General features: G+C 35.5%; 1 protein-coding gene across 1 annotated transcript in view; it reads right to left on the reverse strand.

The window, feature by feature from the left end:
• The window catches only part of RLF (RLF zinc finger), a 71,725-nt gene continuing 46,597 nt past the window's right edge, over nucleotides 1-25,128 (reverse strand). Inside the window, exons 6-8 of the mRNA XM_072974689.1 lie at nucleotides 14,397-14,533; nucleotides 9,235-9,376; nucleotides 1-4,875 (exon numbers count right to left, since the gene is read on the reverse strand). Of these exons, the coding sequence (XP_072830790.1) occupies nucleotides 229-4,875; nucleotides 9,235-9,376; nucleotides 14,397-14,533 (4,926 nt within the window). The 3' untranslated portion in view covers nucleotides 1-228. The remainder of the gene's footprint in view (nucleotides 4,876-9,234; nucleotides 9,377-14,396; nucleotides 14,534-25,128) is intronic.

The raw sequence follows: 25,128 nt of genomic DNA on the forward strand, positions 1-25,128 counted from the left end.
TACAGTTCCATTTTTTTAATAAACAAAAAAACCCAATCAATAAACCAACTGGAGAGCTAATGGACTCAGCCAATACTGCTGACATAGATATTATACATTCATGTAAATACACAGCCTATTCTACCCTAAACAACAGTGTGGCTGGTTCTCAGCCTTTGTTCGAGTTGGCAATTGTCCCCATGTTGCAGTGTTGGAGCCAGTCTGTTGTTTCTAAAACAAAATTGCTATTTAGGAACTTCCTACACAAAGCTCATCTGTCTTTTTTGTTGGAAACAAGTCTAAAATTGGTGTGGAAAACTTAGATCTTTCAAGGACAACCACTGGCCGAAGATAATGAAGCTGTTTTAAGGCAAGTTCTCCACAGTCTGTTAATGCTTTGTCCAATACGACCCTCAGGTTTTCCAAGGAAGGAACTGTTGCTGTCTCAGCTACTATTAAAGGTGGGATTGCTGTCAGGTTCTCATGAATTGCAGAGTCACTGGAAGAATGAGGTATGTCAACTTCAGGGTCATTGTCATTTACCGTAGTATTTGCCATAACACTCCCTGTTAAGTCATTACTGGGTTGTGAAGAATTACTTAATGTTAAGTGCTCTGAAGGTTCCCAATCATCAAAGTCATCATCTTTCTCTTCACTTTCCTGAATAAATTTCAGAAATGAAGATTCGAATCCCATAGGTTTGTAAGTCTTCAAATCAAATGACCGGGGCTGTGGATGCTTCCTAAAATTTTCTTTTGGGACATGGGTTGAAATTTTTACAGTGTTTTCTTGCCCTGAACTTTGCTGCCCAGTTTCTGGGTCTTTGATCCTTGGTAAAGGCAGCTGGAAACTTGTGAAGTAAGTCCCACTTTCAGTCCCACTGGGATTAGGTATGGAATTTTCTATTTTACAAGGAGGCGGCTGAACTATATTACATTGTTCCAAAGTGGTTTCTGAACTATGGTTGCACTTCAAAGTTCCTCTGTAGAGCAGAGTATTTGCATCAAAAACTGGGTTGCTTTCTGTACATCCTTTCTGACCTCCATCCCTTTCACCCGGATGAAGGGAATCAGCGGTCTGGACAGGTATGTTACTGTCACCTGGGGAATGGCTGTGCTTTGTGAGCTCTGATTCACAGCTTCTATCTTCTTCTTTCTTTATACAGGGCTCTGCTTCAGAAGGGGGCTCCTCCTTAATTTTGGTACCGTACTTAACACAAACGACAAGATTTTCCATCTGTTGTTCTAAGTAGGCACTACTCATCTGATGGGTACGTTTGTAATGCCTCACTATGCTGCTCTCCAACTTCACCACAGATAAGCATCCTTGGACCATGCAGGGGTATTGTGTGTGCTCAGAATGCTCCACACACATATGGAGAGCTTCAGCTCTTGTTTTAAAACTAATTGGAGCTTTCTTTTCTTTAATTAAGCCACACTTCTTAGCCTTAGCATTAAACGATCTCCTGGTAGTCTGATGTTCATGCCCCTGAGCGTGAGCTGTTTGACACACCTTTTCACTCCTTAGTAGCCTTTCATTTGCCACTTTCTGGCTTCTAAACAGATCATCGTAATAGTCCTTATGTCGGTAATATACATGTTGAGAATAATTACTTCGATGGGTGAAAATCTGGCCACAGCCATTAAGATCACAATGAATTTCATAATCTGAATGTATTTCTCCTTCAATATTATGCTGTTCCATCAAGTGGTGCTTCAACTTGCTGAACGTATAAAAAACAGCAGGGCACTGAGGCTGGTTACAGGAAAACCTGGCCACTGATTCAGCTTCAGAAAGCACTTTGGGCTCTTCAATGTGGTCTAAGTTGTGAGAGTCACTACAGTGCTTGGCAAGAGCTTTGGAACACAGGAAGCGTTTGTTACATTCCTTGTATTTGCAAGCAAATATCTTTTTACATTTGACAAGTTCCCTTTTGGTTCTTGCTTTGTCTTTCTCTAAACATAACTGCTCTTTGTTGTACTGATGTACAGTTCTGTAATGGCGAATCAGGCCTTTTAGATTGGTGAAGGAGGAGTTGCAAGTTTTATGGATACAATGGAATGGTTTGTGGTATTTATTCAAAATATAGCAAAGATTTCCTTTAGCAACAGTTCTCCTGCTACCCCTCCCCTCTCTTCCTTCTCCTTCTTCTCTATGGCTACCTACTGGTGATGAAATATCAGATGTTTTACTCTCCGTTTCTTCACAAGATGACTCCAGATCTGTTTCTGAACTGCATTCATCTTTTTTAGAATGACAGTGTGGCTTCTCAGAGTTACTGTTGGGATCACCTCCAAGTTCTGCAGAACAGTCACCTTTCAACCTGTCTACTGAGCATGGGCCTTCGTGATCACATTTTTCATTATCTAACAGTTTTTGAGTTACTCTATCACTGCCAATCTGATGTTTATTTTTATAATGAATCCTAAGGTGTGTTTTTCTTGTAAATGACCTCTGGCAGATATGACACTGGAATGGGGAATATCGATGTTGAAACATGGTTAACTGAAGGACTTTTTCTTTTGAATAGTTATGTTTTTTAAGGTAATGCATTAACAAAGCCTCTCTGGTCACAAATTCATATTTGCATCCTTGAAGCTCACAGAAAAAAGGCTTAGCTGCCAACTGCGCAAGGTACTGACTTGGCATATTTTCATCTTGATTCTGAAAATTAAGGTCTGAGATAGGTGACACCCCTTGAAGAGACTTAGCACCACTGGATGGGTACCCCTGCAATGACCCTGAGAAAGATCCATGTGTTATTGAGTTTTTCAAGCTTAAATGTTTCAAGCGTAACAGAAGTTCCAACATGGTATCCTCTGTACATGGCCTTTTAGAAGCACAAATGGAGGCTTCGGAGGAATAACCTTGATGCTCTCGTTTACATTTAGTATGAATATTGTGATCTAGACCTTCATCTGGGGAGTCACTGTTTGTATCTGAGCTGGGTTTTGGTTCTGCATCAAACTTTTCAGTTGTTTGATTATGTTCATTACCCAAACAGGGAAACAGATCTTTTGTCTTTATCTTTTTGGGTTTGAAATAGTATGGATGAACCTTCCTTAGATGCTTCTGCATCCCTTTTGCGTTTTTGTACGTGGAACCACAGCCATCGAAACCACACGTAAACTTAGTCCCATCAAAACACACTGCCACGTTGGAACATTTTTCTTTTAAACTGGAGGGCACAAAGACTTTCTCATGAGATAATAATATATCTTGCATGGTTTCAGAGTGATCCAGTGTGTCAATTAACTCTTCATTCATGGAAGCTGAAGAGCTATGACTTAACTGATCACTAGAATTACTGTCGCTGTTTTCTTTCAGATTTTCTGCAGTTTCTATTTGAGAACTAGCTGATCCTGAACAGAAAAGAAGATCCTCTGGTAAATGTGATTTATCAGTTTGGTCAAGTAGGTGGGGCTGATCAGCACAATCTTGCTTTTCACCTGCTGCAGGCTCCTCAAGTTTCACTGATTTCTTCACGTCCCCATTTGAACTTGCAACATTATGCATGGAGAGGTGATTCTGGTATTCAATTTTGGAATAGTAGAACTTCTTACAGCCAACAAAGTTGCATGTGTAAGATGCATCCCTAAAGTGTTGTGCTTCATGGTGGTAAAGCTGTCCCAAGTCACTGAAAACAATATTGCAGCCATTTAATTCACATTTGTAACGCAGATCATCATGTTTCTGTTTGTGGTTAAGCAGTTCATTCACTGATCCAAACCTAGCATAGCAATCTATAGAGACACACATATAAGGCTGAGGACCACAATGTACTTGTTCATGCTCTCGCAGGTGAAAAGCGGACATGAAATGTCGTCGACAATAAGTACACTTCTCTCTTCTATTTTTCATATCCAAGTAGTGCTTGGCATTTTCATCATTATTTTGGTGTTCAGCTTTAAGATGCACACTTAAGTATTTAAACTGCTTAAACACACGGGAACAGTCTGTGCCAGGACATGGGTACAAATCTCGGTCTTGCAGGTGGCAGTCTTCTAATTTGCTGAATGTGACATATTCATGAGACTCTCCTTTGGCTTGTTCATTCAATGACTGACTCTGCTCCAGGGTTGCAGAGGGGCTCTTGGGACAAATTCCCTTTTGAGAACCTTTCAACAGCAATTTCTTTCTAGAGCGGTCCCTTCTGCTTGGTGGCATTTTCACATGTTCCATCACATGAGGAACGAATATTTCTTTTCTCTTGAACTTTTTAATACAAACTGGACAAGTGTAAATTCCATCTTCCATATGCATCTTAGAATGGTGAAGAATCCTGGCCTCTATACATTCCCGCTTACATAACAAACAGAAAAATTTATACTGAAGCCACCTCTGGTATCTTTCAGAAGAACCAATGGGTTTTTTGTCTCTTTTCTCCTTATGCTGATCTGTCAGATCTCTTCTTCTATATTGTTTATCTTCTTTACCTTCCTCATAGTCACTGAGAAATGACTCCAAAACATCTGTGTCGTTGATAGACATTTCATAGCCACTTAGATCATCATCAGAATCTGAGGCTTCTTGTCCCAGAAGTTGGTGGCAGTGTCGTTTTAAAGTTTTCCAGTCCCAAAATTCAGGATCAAAAGGCCAGTGGGCTTTTAAAGCTAATAAAAGCTCACATCGGAGAGAATTTGGAACTGGTGCATTTTCTTCATCAAATTTTTGATCTGGTTGTGAATACAGTTCTTCCAACATATTAAATCCATCCAAACTGGGTTCAATTAAGAATTCTGTGAGTTGACAGGCTCGTCTAACTTCTAAATCTTCAGGTAAAAGACAAGCAATTGTTTTACAAACTGATGCCTTCATTTCTTCATCCTCACTTGATCTGAGTTGAAGAGCTCTGACACACAGTAAAATCGACACCCCGAGTCCAGCATCTTGTGCCTGTAAGAAAAATAGGGAAGAAATGTTTTTTCCCCATTATGGAAACATTACATAACTATCACCGTTAAGGTATGCATGCACATGCACGCACACACACACACACAATCTTAAAACATTTAAAGTTCTTAAATTTTATCTTGTATTTTCCTTCCTGCAAGTTACATTTAGAAGATTCTTCTTGTCCCAACATGCAAACGACTGGATTAGATGCCACAACCGTGAACAACAATGTACATCTACAGAGCATCCAATTTTACAGGCACTGCATATTAAAGCAGTCTCTAACCCTCAAGGAATTTACCTATGTGCCAAATGTATAAATAATAAAGGCACAAGAATTCAAAGGAACTCAGGATAAATAAGCTCACTAAAGGATTCAAAAAAGAATTGTCTCAAGCTGGGTAGGAAGGACAGGGCTTAAATAAATAGGTGCAAAAGGACGCCCATGTATAAAAACGAGTCTAATGTTGAATTCAATTTGAAAACCTAATGTGTCATGAACAATTGGGTGTTTTCAAAAGCTCAAGGAAAAAATAAATTATTCTTTCATCCCTCCTAAAAGAATTAATACTTTATATAGTTACAGGTGTACTGAGCTTCCCATGTTCAAACAGAAAAAAAATTTCTCTATAGCAGCAGGTTCTCAGAAACTAGTCAAAAATCAGGAAAAAGATCTAATCATGTGATAAAAGACGAGGGCGTACAAGATGATTCTTCCATGTGAAAGGCTGAGAGGGTGTGTTAAAATAATACGAACAAAGAAAAGCAGGATCATATGGCAGAGTGGCTTAAAATGCAGTACTTAAGAGCACAGAATTTTGAGTAAGACTTTGACTGCCTTGGAATCCCAGCCTTACAACAGTGTCAAGTTCTTATCTCCTCTATTCTCGTCTGTAAAATGATAATAGTAGTGGCAGTACTAGATTTTCCTCCTAATGTTCTAAAAATGAAATAAGGTGACATAAAATGATTACTACAATGTAGTAATCAGTATTCAAACACAATACCATGTAAAATACCTGAGGATAAATTCCACTGTTTAAACCAGTAATCAGTTTGCTAAACAATTATTCTGTTAGGCACCATTATAAATGCTGAGAACACAAAGAAATAACTGCTATCAATTTACAGAACCCTTACTACATCCTAGGCACTATTCTAAATAAACTTTGCATACATTATCTTCATGTTACAGATGAAGACACCAAGGCTCAGAAAGTTAGCTGCCCAATGTCTCCAGCTAGGGAGCAGAGCAGCAAGTATTTAAACTTAAAGTAATCTTTTTCCAGCACCTGAGTCTTAATCACTTTACAGTCTATACTGACTTCAAAGTTTAACTGACTTGGCTATATCCCACGTACCCTTGATACAATATGCCAAGCCACTTCTTCAGTTCCCTGATTTAAAACCTATCAAATTATTCATATCTGTCAGTTTCTTCAAAATTCAGCTCCACATTCCATATCCTAATTCTAATTTATTCACCACTCCTTTAACACGTAACTTCTTGGTATCTGTTTAGAATGTATAATGGTATTTCTAGTGGTTTGGTTTTTTTTTTTTTTTGAAAGTGTTCTTGGTGATTTAACAAATTTTATCATTTCAACCAGATTAGGCTGTTTAAGAAAGAATGAACATTCTCTGCTGTTTATCTCACAGAGTCTTCCAAAAAGGGTTACATAATACATTGTCAAGAACCTATGAATTATTTTAAAACTTACCAGACTTTCTCCAAGTCCTCTGCACTCTGACTTACAAATGATAACCTTGTATCACATTATGCAATCTGTCAAGATACCCATGATCTATATCCTAACACATTTAATTTTCAGCTTCTTTATTACTAAAGAGAAGGGCTTAAACTAGACAAAGAAATGTTTTGCAAAATAGTACTACTGTATGTTCCACCAAAAAGGGCCCTATGGCCAAATAAACTGGATTCAAGATTATTCCTCTTTTCATACCTTCCACTCCACATATACCTACATCTACATTCATTTTGTCACACCATTTTTAAAGTCTTGAGAGAGACCCTGGATTCTCTAGTCATCTCTTCCACTATGACATTCTCAAGTCACAGTATCAAAGTTTAACAAAATGTCAAAATGTACTATTACAAGGCCCTTTCCATTATATACTACTGCCTTCTGTGAGAGACCCAAAGCCCACAAAAGCTTTCCAGCATCTTTAATCTTTTTGATCCCAAGGGCTATGTGACTGGTTGCTGGTTGTGCCAGGATCCTTTCACCTCTTCTTTTACAAAAATAGAACACCTGGTTTCATCTGGTTACAATGTCACCAGAATAATACATCTCCTAGCCTGCTCTGCAGCTAGGTGTGGTGCTGTGTGTGTGTGCATGTGTTTTGAAGGAGTGGAGGAAAAGGTGTGTCATAGTGTGGCTTGCCCCTCACCTCTCTTCTTGCTATCTGGAATGGAGAGTATATCACATTATAGCTGGGATTGGAATAGTTAGGTCTTGGAACATGAGATGGAAGCTATGTGTTAACAGCAAACAAAAGGAACCTAGGTTTCTGATATGTGGAGCCACTAAAGCAACCCTGGCCTGTCTACCTGGATTATCTACCTGTACAAGAGAGGGAGAGATATCTATCTTCTTTATACCACTACCACTGTGGGATCATCTACCATTCACAGCAGAACTAGATCCTAACTGATGTAGGTTAGATCACCTCTCTTTTAAAAAGCTAGAGGTGATATAAGTCTCTCAATTTGAAAGGAATTTCATACGTACTCCCTGTCCACCTATAGCAGTCCTTATCTTTTCTACACTTCAGGACAAATATCATAAATAAGGATTATAGTGGAAAATATCCTAGACTGGGGTTAAGAAGAAATGGGTTCTCGTTATACAGGTGAACAACAAATTTCTTGGTCTGTATCAGAAACCCACCTTCCCTGATCCTCTAGCAGTTCTCCCATTTTCTGTGGTTCCTCGTGGTAAGCAGAATTCTAAGATGAACCACATTTTTGTATAATCTCCTCACCTTGAATATAAGTGGAATCTGTAAATATGATATCATTCCCATGATTATATCATGCTATATGGCAAAAGGGACTTTGAAGATGTAATTAAGCCCCCAAATCTGTTATCTTAAGACAAGTGGATTACCTAGACCTGACCTAATCACTCGAGCCCTTTAAATCTAGTTCTAGAAGTCAGAGATGAAGGAAGTCAGGTTCAAAGAATTCCTTGTGTCTCTGAGGGCTTGAAAATGAAGGCATGGGCGTGAGGGTGGCTTCTAGGAGCTGAAAATACACTGTGGCTGACAGCCAGCAAGAAAATGAGGACTTTAGTCCTACAACTGAAAGGAACTGAATTCTGTCAACAATAACGAGCTCAGAAGTGTTTTCCCCAGAGCCTCCAGATAAGAACTCAGCCTGGCTGACATGTCAATTTCAGTCCCGTGATAGTGAGCAGTGAACCGTGTCACACTGTGCTGAACTTCTGCCCTACAAAACTGTGAGCTAATAAATGATGTTGACTGAAATGCTAAGTTTGTGGTAATTTGTTACACAACAACAGAATACTAATACTTTCCCCTTAAAGATTAAGAAAACCCAAAACCCCAAAATCAAAACTTTATAAAAGAGACGGGAAGTACCAAAGATATAACTGTGCCTTGACATTAGTATAAACAATCTGTGGATGTTATGAAAGAAGTAACCCATAAAGTATAGCCATAAACCAACACAGACATGGGAGTATCACGATCTCAGTCACGGGCAGATAAACCAGAGCATACATTGTAAGACTCACCCCAAGTCTCTAGGCTGGCAGTCTTAGCATACTTTTACAGCGCTGAACTTAAGAAACAAGTTCATGGCACTTCATTTTCTTTTAGGAAACATTTACTCCTTAAAATGATCTAACTTGTTTCTGAATTGCATGGAAGTTTATAATTTATATACAGTCTATTCTGGAACTGCTCTATTACTCCAAAACCTAGAGAATCTATCACTCCATCCCCAAGGAGCTGAAAAATAAAATTATACTTTCTCCATTTAAATTATTATGTTAATTTGCAAATAAACATGCCTGTATAAAACATAGAACACTGTTCCAGGAAAAGAAGATACAGGGTGGTTGAGGTGAAAATCAAGAAACATCACCTCTCCTTCCTCCTGTGGCCTGCCACGTCAAATGACTATTTTCCATGAAGAAAAATTGTGGATTCCTAGGAAGTAAATCTGCAGAAACAGATATGTTCAGTTCCATAATCTTATTAAACCCCATTATTTTTCATTTTCCCTTATCTGAAAGGAATTGCCTGAGAAGTTATCTCTCAACTCATTTCTTCCCTCAAGGACAATCAGCATAAAAAGCATAAATTACTCACTTCAGTTTGTATAACTCTAATCAGGCAAAATAAATGCTGCTGTGTTTTAGCTATGACACCAAACTGGCGACAGCGCTCCAAAAAAGTGTCTACAGAAGGGTCGATTCTTCTTTGCAGTTTACTCCAAAAGAGAGTCAATTCCCTATAAAAAGAAAGAGTACGGTAAAACGTTTAAAGCAACTGGGATTTGCTACTTACTTTCCCACCCCATTTTTTTTGGTTTGTGAAAACACGTTGATAGTAGAGTAAACAAAAACTAGAAGGAAAAACTGTCTATATCCCCTGCTGCTTCCTCCTAAGCTGGTAAAATTGTTAAGAAGGCTCTTTGAATATTACCCCGCTTCTTTTTTCTTTCTGTCTGGAGAAAAATAAAAACAACAAAAGCTTACTTCCTTTACGCTGACATTTTTGAAGACTTATTTAGATCCCATCTTATTCCAAAAGGTTTTACCCTTTACACTGGTAATGAACTGACAGAATTAAACCCTAGCCTAGTGGGCAGGGATCGTCAGACATCACTACACTGCCAACAGAGTGTATACAACTAACAAATGTTCTAACGGTATACTTCTCTACATTAATCCCATGGGCCCTTTCCGTCTCTAAAATGGCTAAAATACAAGAATCCCACAAGTCTTCATTATGGAAACTAAGAAAAGCTTGAAAATAATAAGCTAAATAGAAGTGTTGAATGGGTTAAGAGAAAACTCTCAAGGAAAAGCCCTAGCAACTAAAAAAGTGCCCAGGATAGAAATGCTAATGTGAATATGAAACGTGAATGTCAAGGAAAGTTAGTTAGCAAAATGGAAGAGAATGTTACCACTAAAAAATGTGGCTCTTCTCTATACAACCTCAGTGAATACTGTGTACTTGTTAAATGACTTCCATAAAAAAAAAATTACATTATTTTCTCAAGCCAGTTTTAAAACACTAATATCCTATTTTTGCTATTAACACAGACTATTCTACGAAGCTGGGTACAAATTCAAATCTTAAGAAATGAATATACCTCTTTTTATAATAGATTTGAAAATAAATATATTTAATAGAACTTATTTTCTTATACTTTTAAGGAGGTAACTGGGATTCTCATCTGGTAAAATTCTTATATTAATATAAAACTTGCTTCTAAGATTGAAATGAATATATGTCTCAAAAGACATGATTAAACTTGTAATATTTAATGATGGCAAATTTGAGCTGTAACAAATAAAACTAACTTAAAATGCTGTTAAATATTTGTCTTTGGTTACTAGTGTTGCTTTCCTAACCAGAAGAAGTAAAAATTGAGATAGACCAGCTTTGAAAATAGCTACCAGACAGGCAAGTAATTGGGATGACTGCTCATTTTTAAATTCAGAAAACTGCTGCATTTCACATGCAAGCATCTTACTAATAAAACTTTAGAGAATAATGCAGAATTCTGAATAACAAAGGAAATGGCGAATTACATACGGTCAGAGATAAAAGGGAGGAGTATCTATCAAAATACACATATGTGAAATCTATGCTATTTGAAAAGAACAAAATTATCCAAGCTAGCAAAATCTGATTACGAAGATAAAAGGGTAAAGGATATCCACTATCTAAAACTCATTAACTAGCTGGAAGTGTAAAGTTAGGCAATCTGATAAAGTGATGAAAGGCAGGTTGAGAATTAAGGAGTCTCAAATAATTTAAAAAAAATCACAATGTCTAGGGCTTCACTTATTCCAAATTAAATATTTCAAGCTCTAGTTATGTTAACTCCAAGTAACCATGATCAAACAGGGGCATTTTATCATGTACTGTGTAATCTGTACACATATTTGCAGTTAAAATTCAACAATTTAAAACTACTATTACCTACCCCAACATAAAAACACGCCTGAAACCACGACAACCAGTAGATTACTTGTGAGAATGCCAAGATGTCACTTTAATCATCCATTCAAATCTGCACAACAGAACAATGAAACCACCAACAGCAACTTACAGCCTGCTGGACCATATAAGCACTAGGACAATACTACCGCAATCACTGCAATGATTTTTTTTTTAAATGGACAACCATTAAAGAATATACTGAAAATGATTCCACTGTATGGAGGCTTCCAATGTTCAGATGATTTATTGTACCCTCAAATTAGCCCAATGTCTACCTCAAGACAACAAATTGTATACAAACTCAGAAAAACTGGAAAGGAAATATCTCTATTAATAGCAGGAAACATATTTTGGTGGAGATCTAGCTCACAAGCAAGAAATTTAAACTATACTGTGTTTCTGCAAAGCAAGAGGCCCACAATGTCACACTGTGATCTAGAATTCAGGCATTTTAGAAATGGGACAAAGAGCACTTTTGGGATTTAAGGAATGACCATCCCTTAAAGAAAGTCCATGCAAATATAATTGATTTTCATGACCTCTTTTTCTCTCCCTACAAAATTCAGTTAAACACTGGATCTGGTTTTTGCCAGGTGCTGGGGACTCAACTGTAAATTAGACAACCTGGCAACACTGGTATATCTCACAGTCTAGTTGAGAGAAAACAGACACGAAAATATATCTAAAGAAACACAAATACACAACATACAAGATTTAAACTCAGAGAGATTACAGAAAGCAAAGGTCAACCCATCAAATTACTCATTGAAAGCTTAGTGTGAAGGTTTAAAGTTCAACTGTATAATTTTATTTTTAACATAGCAGCAGTAATTACACATTTGTATGTACACTGTCCCATTCAAAATGGTTATCTTTCTCACTTGCATGGCTACTCTAATTATGTTACCATTGCTAGGCATCTTGAGGGATCTCATTCCTCCAGCACCTCTTTGACTTTTACAAACAGCCCAAAATCTTTAGGGGTCAAGTTTAATGAATAAGCTAAGTGATATGCCTTTTGAGATCAATAATATGATGACTGCTATAAAATAGTAAGATATAGTTTACTGTAATTTGAAAATGTCTCTGAAGGAAATTTCTCTTTTAGGTGATAAGTATGTAGTTTACCTTTCAGATATCTTCAATAGTGACTAAATTCAAGAACGACACTTAATAAATTCCAATATATGTATTTAAAAGTAACTGACAGCTTTTGTTATCATATTGCAACTTTACTGTCATATTTTTATAACTCTCGTATCAAAAATACCACTTAATAAGTTTTTTTCCTTTTCTAGACAAAAAATCCATGTAGCCCACTATACTCAACACAGGAAATCTCCAGTACAACAAAAGAATCTATTGTATTAGAACAGAATTCCTGAGATTCATTTTCCTTAGTAAAGTTCACTGTTTTATGCTATGGCTATTCTATCTCCAATATCTCACTACAAAAAAAAAAAAAAGCCTTTGGGAAATAATAGAAGAGCAAAAAAAAAAAAGAAAAGTTTTCAAATTCTAAAATTTTATACTCTATTTCTCTTTGAATTGCAAGTGTGAAGTGATTAAAGATTTTCTTTCCTTTCCTTTACTCATTATAGCTCCTCAGGAGGCCAACAAGAGGGAAATCCCTGTTAATCCCTTCCTGCTGCAGGGGAACAGCATTAATCCTAGAGCCACTAAAAAAGGGAAGCTGCACCAAGCATATTAAAAGAATTGTGTGACTATAGTTTTAAAAAACACTTTGTAATCTGTAACATCTCATATATGATTTTAGGTATTCTTTGCACTAAAAACCTAGCTATAACTAGCAGATATTTTTTCATTATAGGCAAAGAAAACCGTAAAAAGAAAAAGTGGAATTGTTCCACAAGTATACACATCTGCTTTATTGAAGCTAAAATCTTTACTCTCTAATGCATGAAAAACAAATTCTTTTACTTGATTTAGTGATCAAAAACCTCACTGCTCTGCTAAAACTCTTTTTACTCATATTACCCTTTTTTCCCCCCTAACAAAATGCCCACAATGATTATTACAAAACATATTTAAGTTCCTATCCTACTATCTCCTTTCTCACAGGAGATGTAACTCTAGCACAGAGGACTTGGTGGTAGAAGGCTGCAATTCTGAATTCTGGCCCTATGCCAAGAAAACAACTGTATAGAAGAAAACAGCAATGAATAAGGAGTCAAAAACCCTGGGCTTTACTCTCAGCTCTATCACTCTAGCTTGAGACCTCAGGCAATCAAAAGACTGCTTCAATCTCTCTCATCCTCCACTGCCTCATCTGTATGTACAATGATTATTACAAGGACTGGGTGAGATAACTTATGGAACAAAATAATATTTCTATAAAAATAGTAAATGAAAAGAAATACAGTAACATAAAAATGCAAACTTCACAAATACACACAGATGCTCCAGAGGGAGATCAATAAGGGCTGAAGCATATGAAAGGCTTCACTAGGTTTTCCTATAAGCAAAATGCTCATTTCCAACTTCAAGCCATCCTCAGGTTCTGAAATACTCAAAGGTCCTCTAATCAAGATTATGCAAATCCAACCCATTCTTTGAATTAAAGCTCAAATACTACATCCTCTCTGATATCTTTCTTAGCATTATCCATACCACTAATCTGATACTGACAGTGTCATGCATTTTAGAGGTTTCCTGTGTACCAGGTTTGCGCCTCTGGCCTAAATAGCTTCAATACAGGTAGAATGAAAGAACCATACATTACACTTACTATTTCCTTTTTAGCAACTAAGTACTCTGTGGGCAAACAGGATATAAACTGAATTAAAATCAAATAATGCAATTCTGCTAAACAGTATCAAAGTTGCAAAAAAGATTACTATTCAAGTGGATTTCCTTCTCTACTGGAAGTTTAACCTAGAAACCTAGATAATTAGTGAGTTCCAAACAAGAGGAGGAAAGTGACTATCAGAAGATATAAAAAATGTAAAGGAAAACAAACTAACACCAATTTGGTTCATACTGCCATAATTTTATCTTCAAAGAATACATATATATTAAAGCTAACAGACAACACTCCATGGAATAATCAAGAGGAGCTCAAGCTTTTTGTTCTTTATTTTTGGACTCTTCTAGAAAAGATCAAACCAATAATATTTGAAATTACATAGTTTAGCTTGTAAACAAGATTTAATTCTCATGTCATCCTTTAATTTGCTTAGACTTAAAGTTTTAAACAAACCAGTGTTTTATGTAAATCCTAAATGCTATATAAAATGTACTAACAAATAAAGGGAATAAAAACTAAATATACTTACCAAGAACAATATACACTTGCAGTTTGGAGCTGCTGGGTAAGGTAAGTCGTACAAAGAACAAATGCTGTGTTATCCTGACCCTCGGATTCCAGATTACATATGATGTCTAGTACTTCTTTGCAGTCGACCTTTGCAATCTATCAAAAATAAGATGACTAAGTCAAAAAGTAAATGGTGGCTTTTCTGTAAACTTTGTTATATAACATGAAGCTTCTTTATAACGTTTACTATCCTTGATAGCTGATGAAGCAATAATTAGAGGGATTTAAACTTTCTTCTATTAACTAATATGGCTGAGTCTTCTGGAATGACTATTTCATATAACAAAATATTAAACCCAACACAGATAAAAACATTTTTCTACAGTTAAAAAAAAATTACTCATGAACACTATTACTCTATAAACAAATCAAATGTCACATAACTTCAGGCTATATTCACCTGAGATACTCTCATCTTTTTTCTTTCTTTTTCAATTTTATTCAAGCCACTCTAGTTACAGATAGAAAAATACAAAGCTTACCCTTACTCCCAGTAGGGCTAAAGGCCAGTTGAGAAACTGTTATAAACATAAATGCTATATTAATATATTTTCTCATATAATTAAGGAAAAAACCTTCTGAATAACTGACTTTTTCAAACAACTAAAACACTTTCAGAAATGCATCTTTTCCATCCATACTATTTATAGGAATCAGAGGAAAAAAATCTCTGGGCAAATTAGTAGAAATTTCTGTGGCTCTTTTTGTATACTAGCAAAATAAGACTTCTAAAGACCATTTCTCACTCTCTGTTATCACTTTCCTGTCTTAATAAACAGAATATGAAGAACATAATCTGTTTCATGGGTGTGTCATCATTATAAATGTCAATTACACTAGACACCAAATATACAAAATAATAAGTTAGGTGTGTATTAGGGCAAAGTTTAGCTTATTTCTTCTAGAGTGCTATGCAGTTCCAATAGGTAGTTCTAAGTCTCTAATTTCAGTCATACCCTCAGGTAGGCACAACAAGGCTTCTTTCACAGCTTAGTTCAAGTACCATTTGTTCATGGAATCCTTCCCTAACTTCTAAGACCATGTTAGAATCCCCAGCAAAAACTCTCCTCTCAAATTCCTCCTTTACAGCATTTATCAAAATTGTAATTCAATCAGTCGAACAACTTATGAGCATGTCTTCTCTGCTAGAATATAAAATCCATGAAGTCAGGGGCTACACACATCTTGTTCATAACTCAGCACTTATCACAGTGTCTGGAACACAGAAGACAGTAAATACATGCTGATGAATGGAATCAATGAATCAAGTTTAATCAGGGTAAAAAGTTTATGTTTACAAACGGACTCTTATTTAATTCTGTGTTTTCTAATCTTTACAAAGACAAAGTAATGACATAATAGGCAGTGTAGTGCAGTGGTTAAAAGCAATTTTTCTAGAACCAGACTGTGTATATTCTCTTCAGCTCTACAGCTAGTAGCTGTGTGACCCTGGATAAGCTACATAACTTCTTAGTAATACAGTACCTCCGTCTCCTCATCTGCAAAGCTGGAATAACAGAAGCTCCCTCAGATACTGTAAGACTTTATAATGTTTTTGTACAGCATGATGACTGTAGTTAGTAATACTGAACTGTGTATTTAAAAGTTGCTGAGAGCACATCGTGAAAGTTCTCATCACAAGAAAAAAGATTTCTGGAACTATGTATGGTAACAGATGTTATCTAGACTTACTGTGATGATCATCTGACAATATATACAAATAGCGAATCATGTTGCACACCCGAAACTATTATAACGTTGTATATCAATTATACCTCAACTTTTTAAAATGTGATATGTGTGCCTATTGAAGTTACAGTTAAGTCTTCAAAAAATACATTTTAAAAGGGACTGGCAACAACTTTAAAAGTGCTGTTAAAAATTGTTTTCATTACTGTAAATCAACTATACTTCAATAAAAATAAATAAAATGTTGGACAACAAATATTTTCATGAATTACATAAATTTTCAAAAGAGGAAAAAAGAAAAGAAACTGAACCTTGAGAACACCAGGAAGTATTTCAAAAGATCACTCCCAGATGCAAAATCACTCTTAATGCAAATTTATATCTAACGAGTGTTAGGAGGGAAAGTTAAGTTGTTAAAACCTAAACATAATTAAAGTTAAATTCAGGCTTCAGAAAAAAAATTAAAAAGACCTCATTATACATCATGAAGATGGAGTTTTACTGATGCCCTGAACAACCATGTCCTCATTCAGAGCTAAATGAATCTGAAGGGTCATCCAGAGAGGAAATACCCAACACATAACCACTTAACATTGCACTGACTGAAGGATCAAAGGGAGAATTCCACAGCAAGTAAAAACAGCTGTTCAGAGCAAACACCACCTACCATCCATACCATGTTAAAGCTCTTGCTGAAAACCAAGAATTCTAAAATCTGATTTTGGCAGGAATACAACATCTCCAAACTGAGAAATAGCACAAGAAGCTCTCTCAAGTCAGACATATAAATTAGAGCGGAAATAAACATACAACGTGCATTTCTAGAACATTTTTTATCCTTTTCAAATAACATTATCTCATTTTACCAACATGATAAAATCTGTAAGATTGGTAAGGCAGGCAATATTACTTCTACTTCACAAATGAAAAATGAGCCTAAGAAGAGATTATTTCTTGTCTCAAGTCAACTGTGGTAAACAAAATAAAAAACTAATCTCATGTCATTTTATTCCTACAGGGAAGCCCTTACATTTTAAGACGTACATTTCAGATATACAGGCATTCATCTTTTGAAACCACTGTTAAAAAAGAGACAAAAGTGAAGTAAATTAGAAATATACATTTTAAGAAAAAATTTAATAAAATGATAGGGGAGGAAGAAATGATATGAACAATATGGATTAGTAATCTATAAGGCATATATAATTTTATTATTTCCATTTCCACTCTACAGACGAACACTCACAGTTAGCGAATAACAGGCCTAAATAGTCTCGCCTCCTCTCACCTGCCTAGCCAATCCTTCCAGCCTTCAATACCAACTCTTTTTCTACTATCAAGTATTCATTTATAGACTACTCTGACATCCAATGATCTCTTGCCCTGCTCTGAATTCACAGCATGTTGTCAACATTTTTAACTGGGCAATTTTTTTATTCTACTTTGAGTCAACTACTGAACTAGTGGCTAATATTGATCTTTATCTTTTATTATTTTACCTTTTTGTGTGCTTTTACTTTGGCTCTCCAACTAGACTATAAACTCCCTGAGGACAAGAGCAGTCTTATAAATGATATCCAAAATCCTCTGTGCACAAAATCCCATAGGAAGGAGAACAGCCATGTTAAAATGCATGTGTCTGTCAGTCAAAGCAGTGTTATTTATTAAGTTGCCTCTGTGTACTGTGTTAAATATTGGGGATACAAACCAACCTAATTTTTGTCCTCATGGAACTCATGGTTTAGTCAGGGATAATAAATGAGGAAGCAGGTTTATAATGTATGTCAAATGCTACACTGGGGGAGTATAGAGTATTTTTCAAATACCTCAGGTCAGAAAAATCTAACCCAAACTTGATGGGTTGAAAACAACTAATATGAGAAATAAAGGATGGCCAGGAATAAGCCATGGGAAAGAGTAGAGAGAAATAAGAAAACTGTTCCAGACAGGAAGAAAAGCAAATGCAAGGGCCTAGAAGGGAAGAGTGAGCACAGGACTGAAGGCACAGAAACACTGGAATATAGCCAAGGGCAGCACAGCACTACTGCCGGAACATCAAGTCTAGAGAGTTCCTAGGAGTAGAAGCTTCTGTTATTCCAGTGCATCAGTGCCTTCTGAGTCTACCACAGGGAATTCTGGTAACCAGGCCCCTGCACAGGACTAATCTACCAACTTCTCAAACTTACCTTCAACTTTCTCCAATATTATACATTTTCTAGTAAACCTGAAATACTAACATTCTTCTAGTTCGTGTTTAATACTGCTGTTTACCTGACATTTGGAATACAATTGTATGCTTGATAATGAAGTTTCTGACTGTGAGGTCCATACCATCTAAGCATGGCACCTTACACACATTTTTAATATCTATTAACTTGATTGTTTTACTTACATAAATATGTTTCTACTGAGAAAGTAGGATGATTTTATGGTGGGGTTTTTTGTATAACCTTCTGATTAGGAACTCATTTGACTCACACTTATCTAGACTATTAACACAGGAATATCCTTCTAGACTTATTCAGCACTTTCATTTAACTAAGTAATAAAAAAAAAAAAACCCTGATTGTTTTTACAAATAAAGAAACTGATGCCAGAGACTCTTCAGTCTGTTATCTGTTCTTCCTTATAGACTCATCCCTTAAAAGCTGATACCATACTTTATCTCTTACTTTTATTCCCCGTCACCGCCTGCTTCAGATCATTGTATGACAAATAAGCACTCAGTTAACATTTTTTTAGTTGAAGAGAATCTTAGTATTTTGCCCCAAATACTTGTGTTTTCTTGAATATAGAGGGAAAAGAGATACAATAAATAAAAGTAAATAAACAGAAAAATTCAGGCAAATTAAAATGACATACTTCTAATATCTCATTAATAATACAATATAGTTATACTACTGGATTCAATATATGACTACTGCAATTATGTACCTATTTAAAAGAAAAGTACAATTGTGTTGATTATATATTTGTTCTTTTACCCTAATGTTCTGCTGTGACTCAAGAGTTTTTATCAGCCCATGAGACAGACAAGAGAGGGCAAGTGGACTGTCGTGAAAGAGAGCAATAAGGAGATGAGAAGAAAAAAAAGCAATGGAAAATAATAATGATGATAATATTTCTAACTCTTATACAGCATTACTATATGCCAGGCACCGTTCTACAAATTTACATTAACTAAATTATTTCATCTTCACAACAGCCCTACAATGTAGGTGAATTACTGTTATCCCCATTTGCAGATTATAAAACTCGAAGCACAGAGAAATTAAGCAAGTTGCCAATGGTTATATAAGTAGTAAACATCCCAGGATCTAGTCCAGACAATCTGGCTCCAGGGTCCATACTCTTAGCCATTATGCTATGTTGAGATGCTTTAACAGTAGAAATGACAACACACTATGACTGCCTAGAAAGGAAACTGTATACCCATCTTTGTTCTCTTTGAAGACAAGGAATATGGTGATCGTTTTATTTCTAAAGGTAGTCAATGAACATTTACTAAATTGGAATTAATGGACTGTGAGCAGAACCAGCCAAGAACTTAGAAGCACCTGAAACATTATTCAGGATCATTCATTCCACACCATGCCCTCACCTTAAGCCTCTTCCAAGTCCTAACCAGTCACTTCAGATCTTTCCTTATCAAGATCTACTTCATAACAAAAGTCTGACAAATTTAATGACACAAAAATATAAATCATGCATAAGTACTATCAATGGCGTTAGAATTTAGCAGTATCAAAATTTTTAGGATATAGGCATAAAGTGGCTAATACTGGAAAACACAATTATCAAAAAATGAAAACATACCACCTTGCCCTATGAATTTTGTATATAATGGTTACATACTTTCCTCACAGCCCTGGTGATGAGTAAGGAATAAAAACAAAGACCTGGACTTGATAAGAGTAATGTCTGAAAATTTTCCTGTGACAAAGCATTTAGAAATCCTGGATAAAACAAGAAACATGTTTTATAAATACATAGCTAAACACTCAAGAAAGCAAAAAATATCAAAGGAAAAAGTGTTTAGGTGTGACTGGGCAACTGCCTTAACTTGCTGGATTGCTGATAATTTCACTAAGAGGCTTGGGTTTTACAAGTCGTAGTTAGGAGATGATAAAAGAATGAACTTGAAGATAGGAAGCTGGCACTGAGCCCTTCTGCATAAAGTTGGAACCCCTGAAGAGCTAAAAATCTCAGAGAAAAGCTAGGCTTAATAAATAAATAAATAAATAAATAAATAAATAAATAGAAAAATTAAAAGATAGAGCCAGGAAAACATGTTTGTTTCACCTTGGGCTTTTGTGGGATTAAAAAAACATTTTGAGAATTTGTAACCTGTCCTCCTTCAAACCTGGAGTCTGATATAACACCACTCTGTTGTCTAAAAATCCCAAACTGAGAAAAACAAAATAAAAAGAAGATACTGGCTGGTAACAACTTTGAATCACCTGGCAGAAGCAAACATAAAAATGATTTATAGATATATATGCTAACTACAGACTATGAGAATTCTCAGACATGAAGAATTCCCTACCCCTGACCAAAACTCAATCCCAAACTATAAAAAGCACAAATAAACAAGCCACTCCAGGAAATATCAGAGGCACAATAAACAGCAGACCAGACTCCTGAGAACTTGAGATAACAGAATGCATAGCACAAAGACTGACCCCTAACCATGGACTTTGGTTGTTTAAAAAAAAAATAAGGGCAATATGAGTTTGACAATAACATTAAAATAGAGAGAGACAGAAAGACATGGAGGAATCTTAAATGCATATTGCTAAGTGAAAGAAGCCAATCTGAAAAAACTATGCCCCATATGATTTCAACTACATGATGTTCTGGAAAAGGTAAAACTATGAAGGCAGTAAAAAAGATCAGTGGTTGCCAGGGGCATGGCAGGGGAGAAGGAGGGATGAATGAATAGGCAGAATATGGGAAATTTTTAGGGAAGGGACACCATTCTGCATGATGCTGTGATGGTAGATACATGTCATTATAGGTTTGTCAAAACCTACAGAATGTACACCACCAAGAGCACAGCCTAATGTAAACTACGGATTTTAATAAATAATAATGTACTGGCTCACCTACTGTAACAAATGTAACACACCAATGTCAAGATGTCAATAGATGAAGCTGAGAGTAAGGGGATACATACCAGAACTCTGTACTTTCCAATTTTACTGCTCAAAAAATTTCTAATGATTAAAAAAAATCCTTTCACCATTTAAAAAACTGGATTATTTGTTTTATTATTGATCTTTATTTCTCCATATATTCTGGATTCAAGCCCTTTATATACATATACATACACACTTTGCAAATATTTTCTCCCATTCTGCAGATGAACTCTTTACTCTTTGCCCTTGACTCACAAAGTTGGATGAAGTCCTATTTATTTTTTCTTCTGTTGCCTGTGTTTTTAGTGTCAGATATAAGAAACAATCCATGCCTAATCCAAGGTCTTAAAGGATTTATTCCTGTATCTTCTTCTAAGATGTTATAGTTTTAGCTATTACATTTAAGTCTATGATTCATTTGGAGTTAATTTTTGTATTTGGTATTAAGGATTCAACTCCATTCTTTTGCAAGTAGATATCCACTTGTTAAAGAACCATCCACTGAAAAGACTATTCTTTCCTCCATTGAATTATCTTGGCATCCATGTAGATAATCAATTGGCCATAAGTGTGAGGGCTTATTTCTGGACTCTCAATTCTAGTACACTGATCTTTTTGCCTACCTTTTACCAGTACTATATACTGCCTTGATTACTGAAAACTTTTTAGTAAACTAGCTCTGAAATAAAGAAGTGTGAGTCCTCCAATTTTGTTCTTTTACAAGATTGTTTTGGCCATCCAGGGTCCGCTGAATTCCCACATGTATTTTAAGATCAGCTTGTCAATTTCTGCAAATGAGGAAGGTGGAGTTTTGATTAGAAATAGCACTGAACCTGAAGATCAATTTGGAGAGTACTGCCATCTTAACAATATTAAGTCTTCCGATTCATGAATATGGGATGCTGTTCTATTTTAGAGCTTATTTCAACAAAAATTTTAAAGTCTTCCGTGTACAACTCTTGTGCTTCTTTTTAAAATTTTTTTCCTAAATATTTTATTCTTTTTGATCCTATTGTACATGGAATTGTTTCCTTAATTTTATTTTCGTGTCGTTTATTGTTAGATGTACACAAATAAAAATGATTTTTGTATATTGGATTGTTTACATACAAGATCATGATATATGCAAACAGAAATACTTACACATCTTTCTTTCCAATGCAGACGCCTTTTCTTTTTATTTTCTTGCCTAACTGCTCTAAAACTTCTAGGACAATATCGAATACAAGTGGCAAGAACAGATATTCTTGTGCTGTCCCTGATCTTAGGGGAAAACCACTCAATCTTTCATAATTAAATACAATGTCAACTCTGGGTTTTCACAGATGCTCTGTATCAGGCTGAGGAAGTCTGCCATTCCTAGTTTGCTGAGTGTTTTTAACATGAAAGTGTGTAGGATCTTGTTAAATGCTTTTTCTGTCTCTCTTGTGATAAACATGTAACTTTCGTCCTTTATTCTATTAATATGGCATACATTGATTGATTTAAACCAGACTTGCATTCCTGTGATAAATCCTACACAGTAAAGGTGCAGACAGTCATCTCTAGGTATCAGAGGGGGACTGGTTCCAGGACCTCCTGTGGATACCAAAAATCCATGGATGCTCAAGTTCCGTGTATAAAATGGCATAGTATTTACATATAACCTATGCACAACCTTCTGTATATTTCAAATCATCTCTAGATTATTTATAATACTTAATACAATGTAAATGCTATGTAAATAGTTGTCTGTGGTGGCAAATTCAAGTTTTGCTTTCTGGAAATTTTTTCTATTTCCAATTTACAATTGGTTGAAAAAAATCTGTGGATGCAGAATTCAGGGACACAGAGGGCCAACTGTACTTATATGCTGCTAGATTTGCTGTGCTAGTTTTTCTTGAGGATGTTTGCACGTATATTCTTCAGGGATATTGGTCTGTAGCTTGCTTTCTTGTGATGTTTTAGTCTATTCTGGTTATTAGGATAATGGGCACACTACATGAGTCTGGAAGCAGTCCTTCCTCTTCCATCTTTTAGAAGACTTTGTGAAGGATTGGTATAAATTCTTCTGTATATGTTTTGTACAATTCACTAGTGAAGCCATGTGGGTATGGGCTTTTTTTTGTGGGACGTTTTTAAGCTACCAATTCAATCTCTTTAATAGTCATAGGTATATTCAGATTTTCTATTTCTTTGTGAGTGAGATTTAGTCATTTGTTTCATTCTAAGATTGTCCATTTATGTAAATCTAACTTTTTGGCATATAGTTGTTCATAGTATGTTCTTAAAATCCTTTTTATTTCTGTAACGTCAATACTGATGTCCTCTTTCATTCCTGATTTTAGTAATTTGAGTATTTTTTTGTTCAGTCTAACTAAAAGTTTAATTTTGTTGATCTTTTCAAAAAAATAACTTTTAAAAATTACTTTTCACTATTAATTTTGTATTCTCTATTTATTTACACTCTAATCATTATCATCTCCTTCCTTGCTTGGGGTTTAGCTTGCTCTTCTTTTTCTAGTATTTTAGGGTAGATGATTAAGTTATTAATTTGAGATCCTTCTTCTATTTTAATGTCGGCTCATACATTTTAAGATTGACATTTCATAACTATAAATTTCCCCCTAAGTGTTGCTTTAGCTGCATCCCATAAATTTCATTATGTCATGTTTTTATCATTCATCTCAATGCGTTTTCTAACTTCTTCTGTGTTTTTCCTTTAATCTATTGCTTATTTGAAGTGTTGTTTAATTTCACATATTTATTTTATATATATACACATGTATAGTCAGTTTCCAATGTTGCATAATTTCACACATTTCTGAATTTCCCAAATTTCCTTCTATTACTGATTTCTAGAAATTAGAAATTCCATTGTGGCCAAAGAACATACTTTGTATGGTTTCAGTCCTTTTCAATTTATCAAAGCTTGTTTTGTGGCCCAACAGCTGTCTGTCCTGGAGAATGTTCCATGTACATTTGAGAAGAATGTTTATTCTGCTGCTCTTGGATAGAGTATTCTCCATATGTCTGCTAGGTTTTTATAATGTTGCTCAAGGCTTCCATTTCCTTATTGTCTAGTTGGTTTATCCACTATTGAAAGTGGGGTATTAAAATCTCCAACTATTATATCTGAATGGTCTACTTCTACTTTTAACTCTGTCAGCTCATGTTATTTGGGGGCTCTGTTGTTCCTCAGACTGAATAATCTCAATTGACTTCTTTCTTTCAGGTTTGCTGATTTTTTCTTCTGCTAATTCAAATCTGATGTTGAGTCTCTCTAGTAAATTAATTTTAATTATTGTACTTTTCCACTCCAGAATCTATTCAGTTCTTTTTTCTATTTCTTTACCACTATTGTCTACTTGAGACGTTTTTCTCATACTTTATTTGGTTGCTTTAGTTCTTTGAATATACAAATCTTCATTATTTGAAGATTCTGTACTTAGAACTACCCTGCTCTCTGTATTTTTAACCCCAAAATTCAACACTCACAGTGCTTTTGCAGTCACTCATGAACATGCACATAATGGCAAGGTGTCACTGTCTTTCTGTTTCAATTCTCATACTGTAACAAGCATCTTCTTCATGTTCTATTTAGTACCACTTTTTTTGCATTTTTGCATCTTTCATTGGTGATTTCACTGTTTAAAATAACCCAAGTGTAATGCTGAAGTACTGTCTAACGTTCCTAAGTGCAAGAGGCTGTGATGTGCCTTATGGAGAAAATACATGTGTTAAATAAGCTTCACTGAGGCATGAGTTACAATGCTGCTGGCTATGAGTTCAATGTTACTGAATCAACAATATAAATTAAATAAGTATCTTTAAACAGAAGCATACATAAAACTAGGTTATGTATTGAACAGTTGACAAAAATGA

This window comes from Vicugna pacos, chromosome 13, assembly GCF_048564905.1.
Source record: "Vicugna pacos chromosome 13, VicPac4, whole genome shotgun sequence".
Lineage (NCBI taxonomy): Eukaryota > Metazoa > Chordata > Mammalia > Artiodactyla > Camelidae > Vicugna > Vicugna pacos.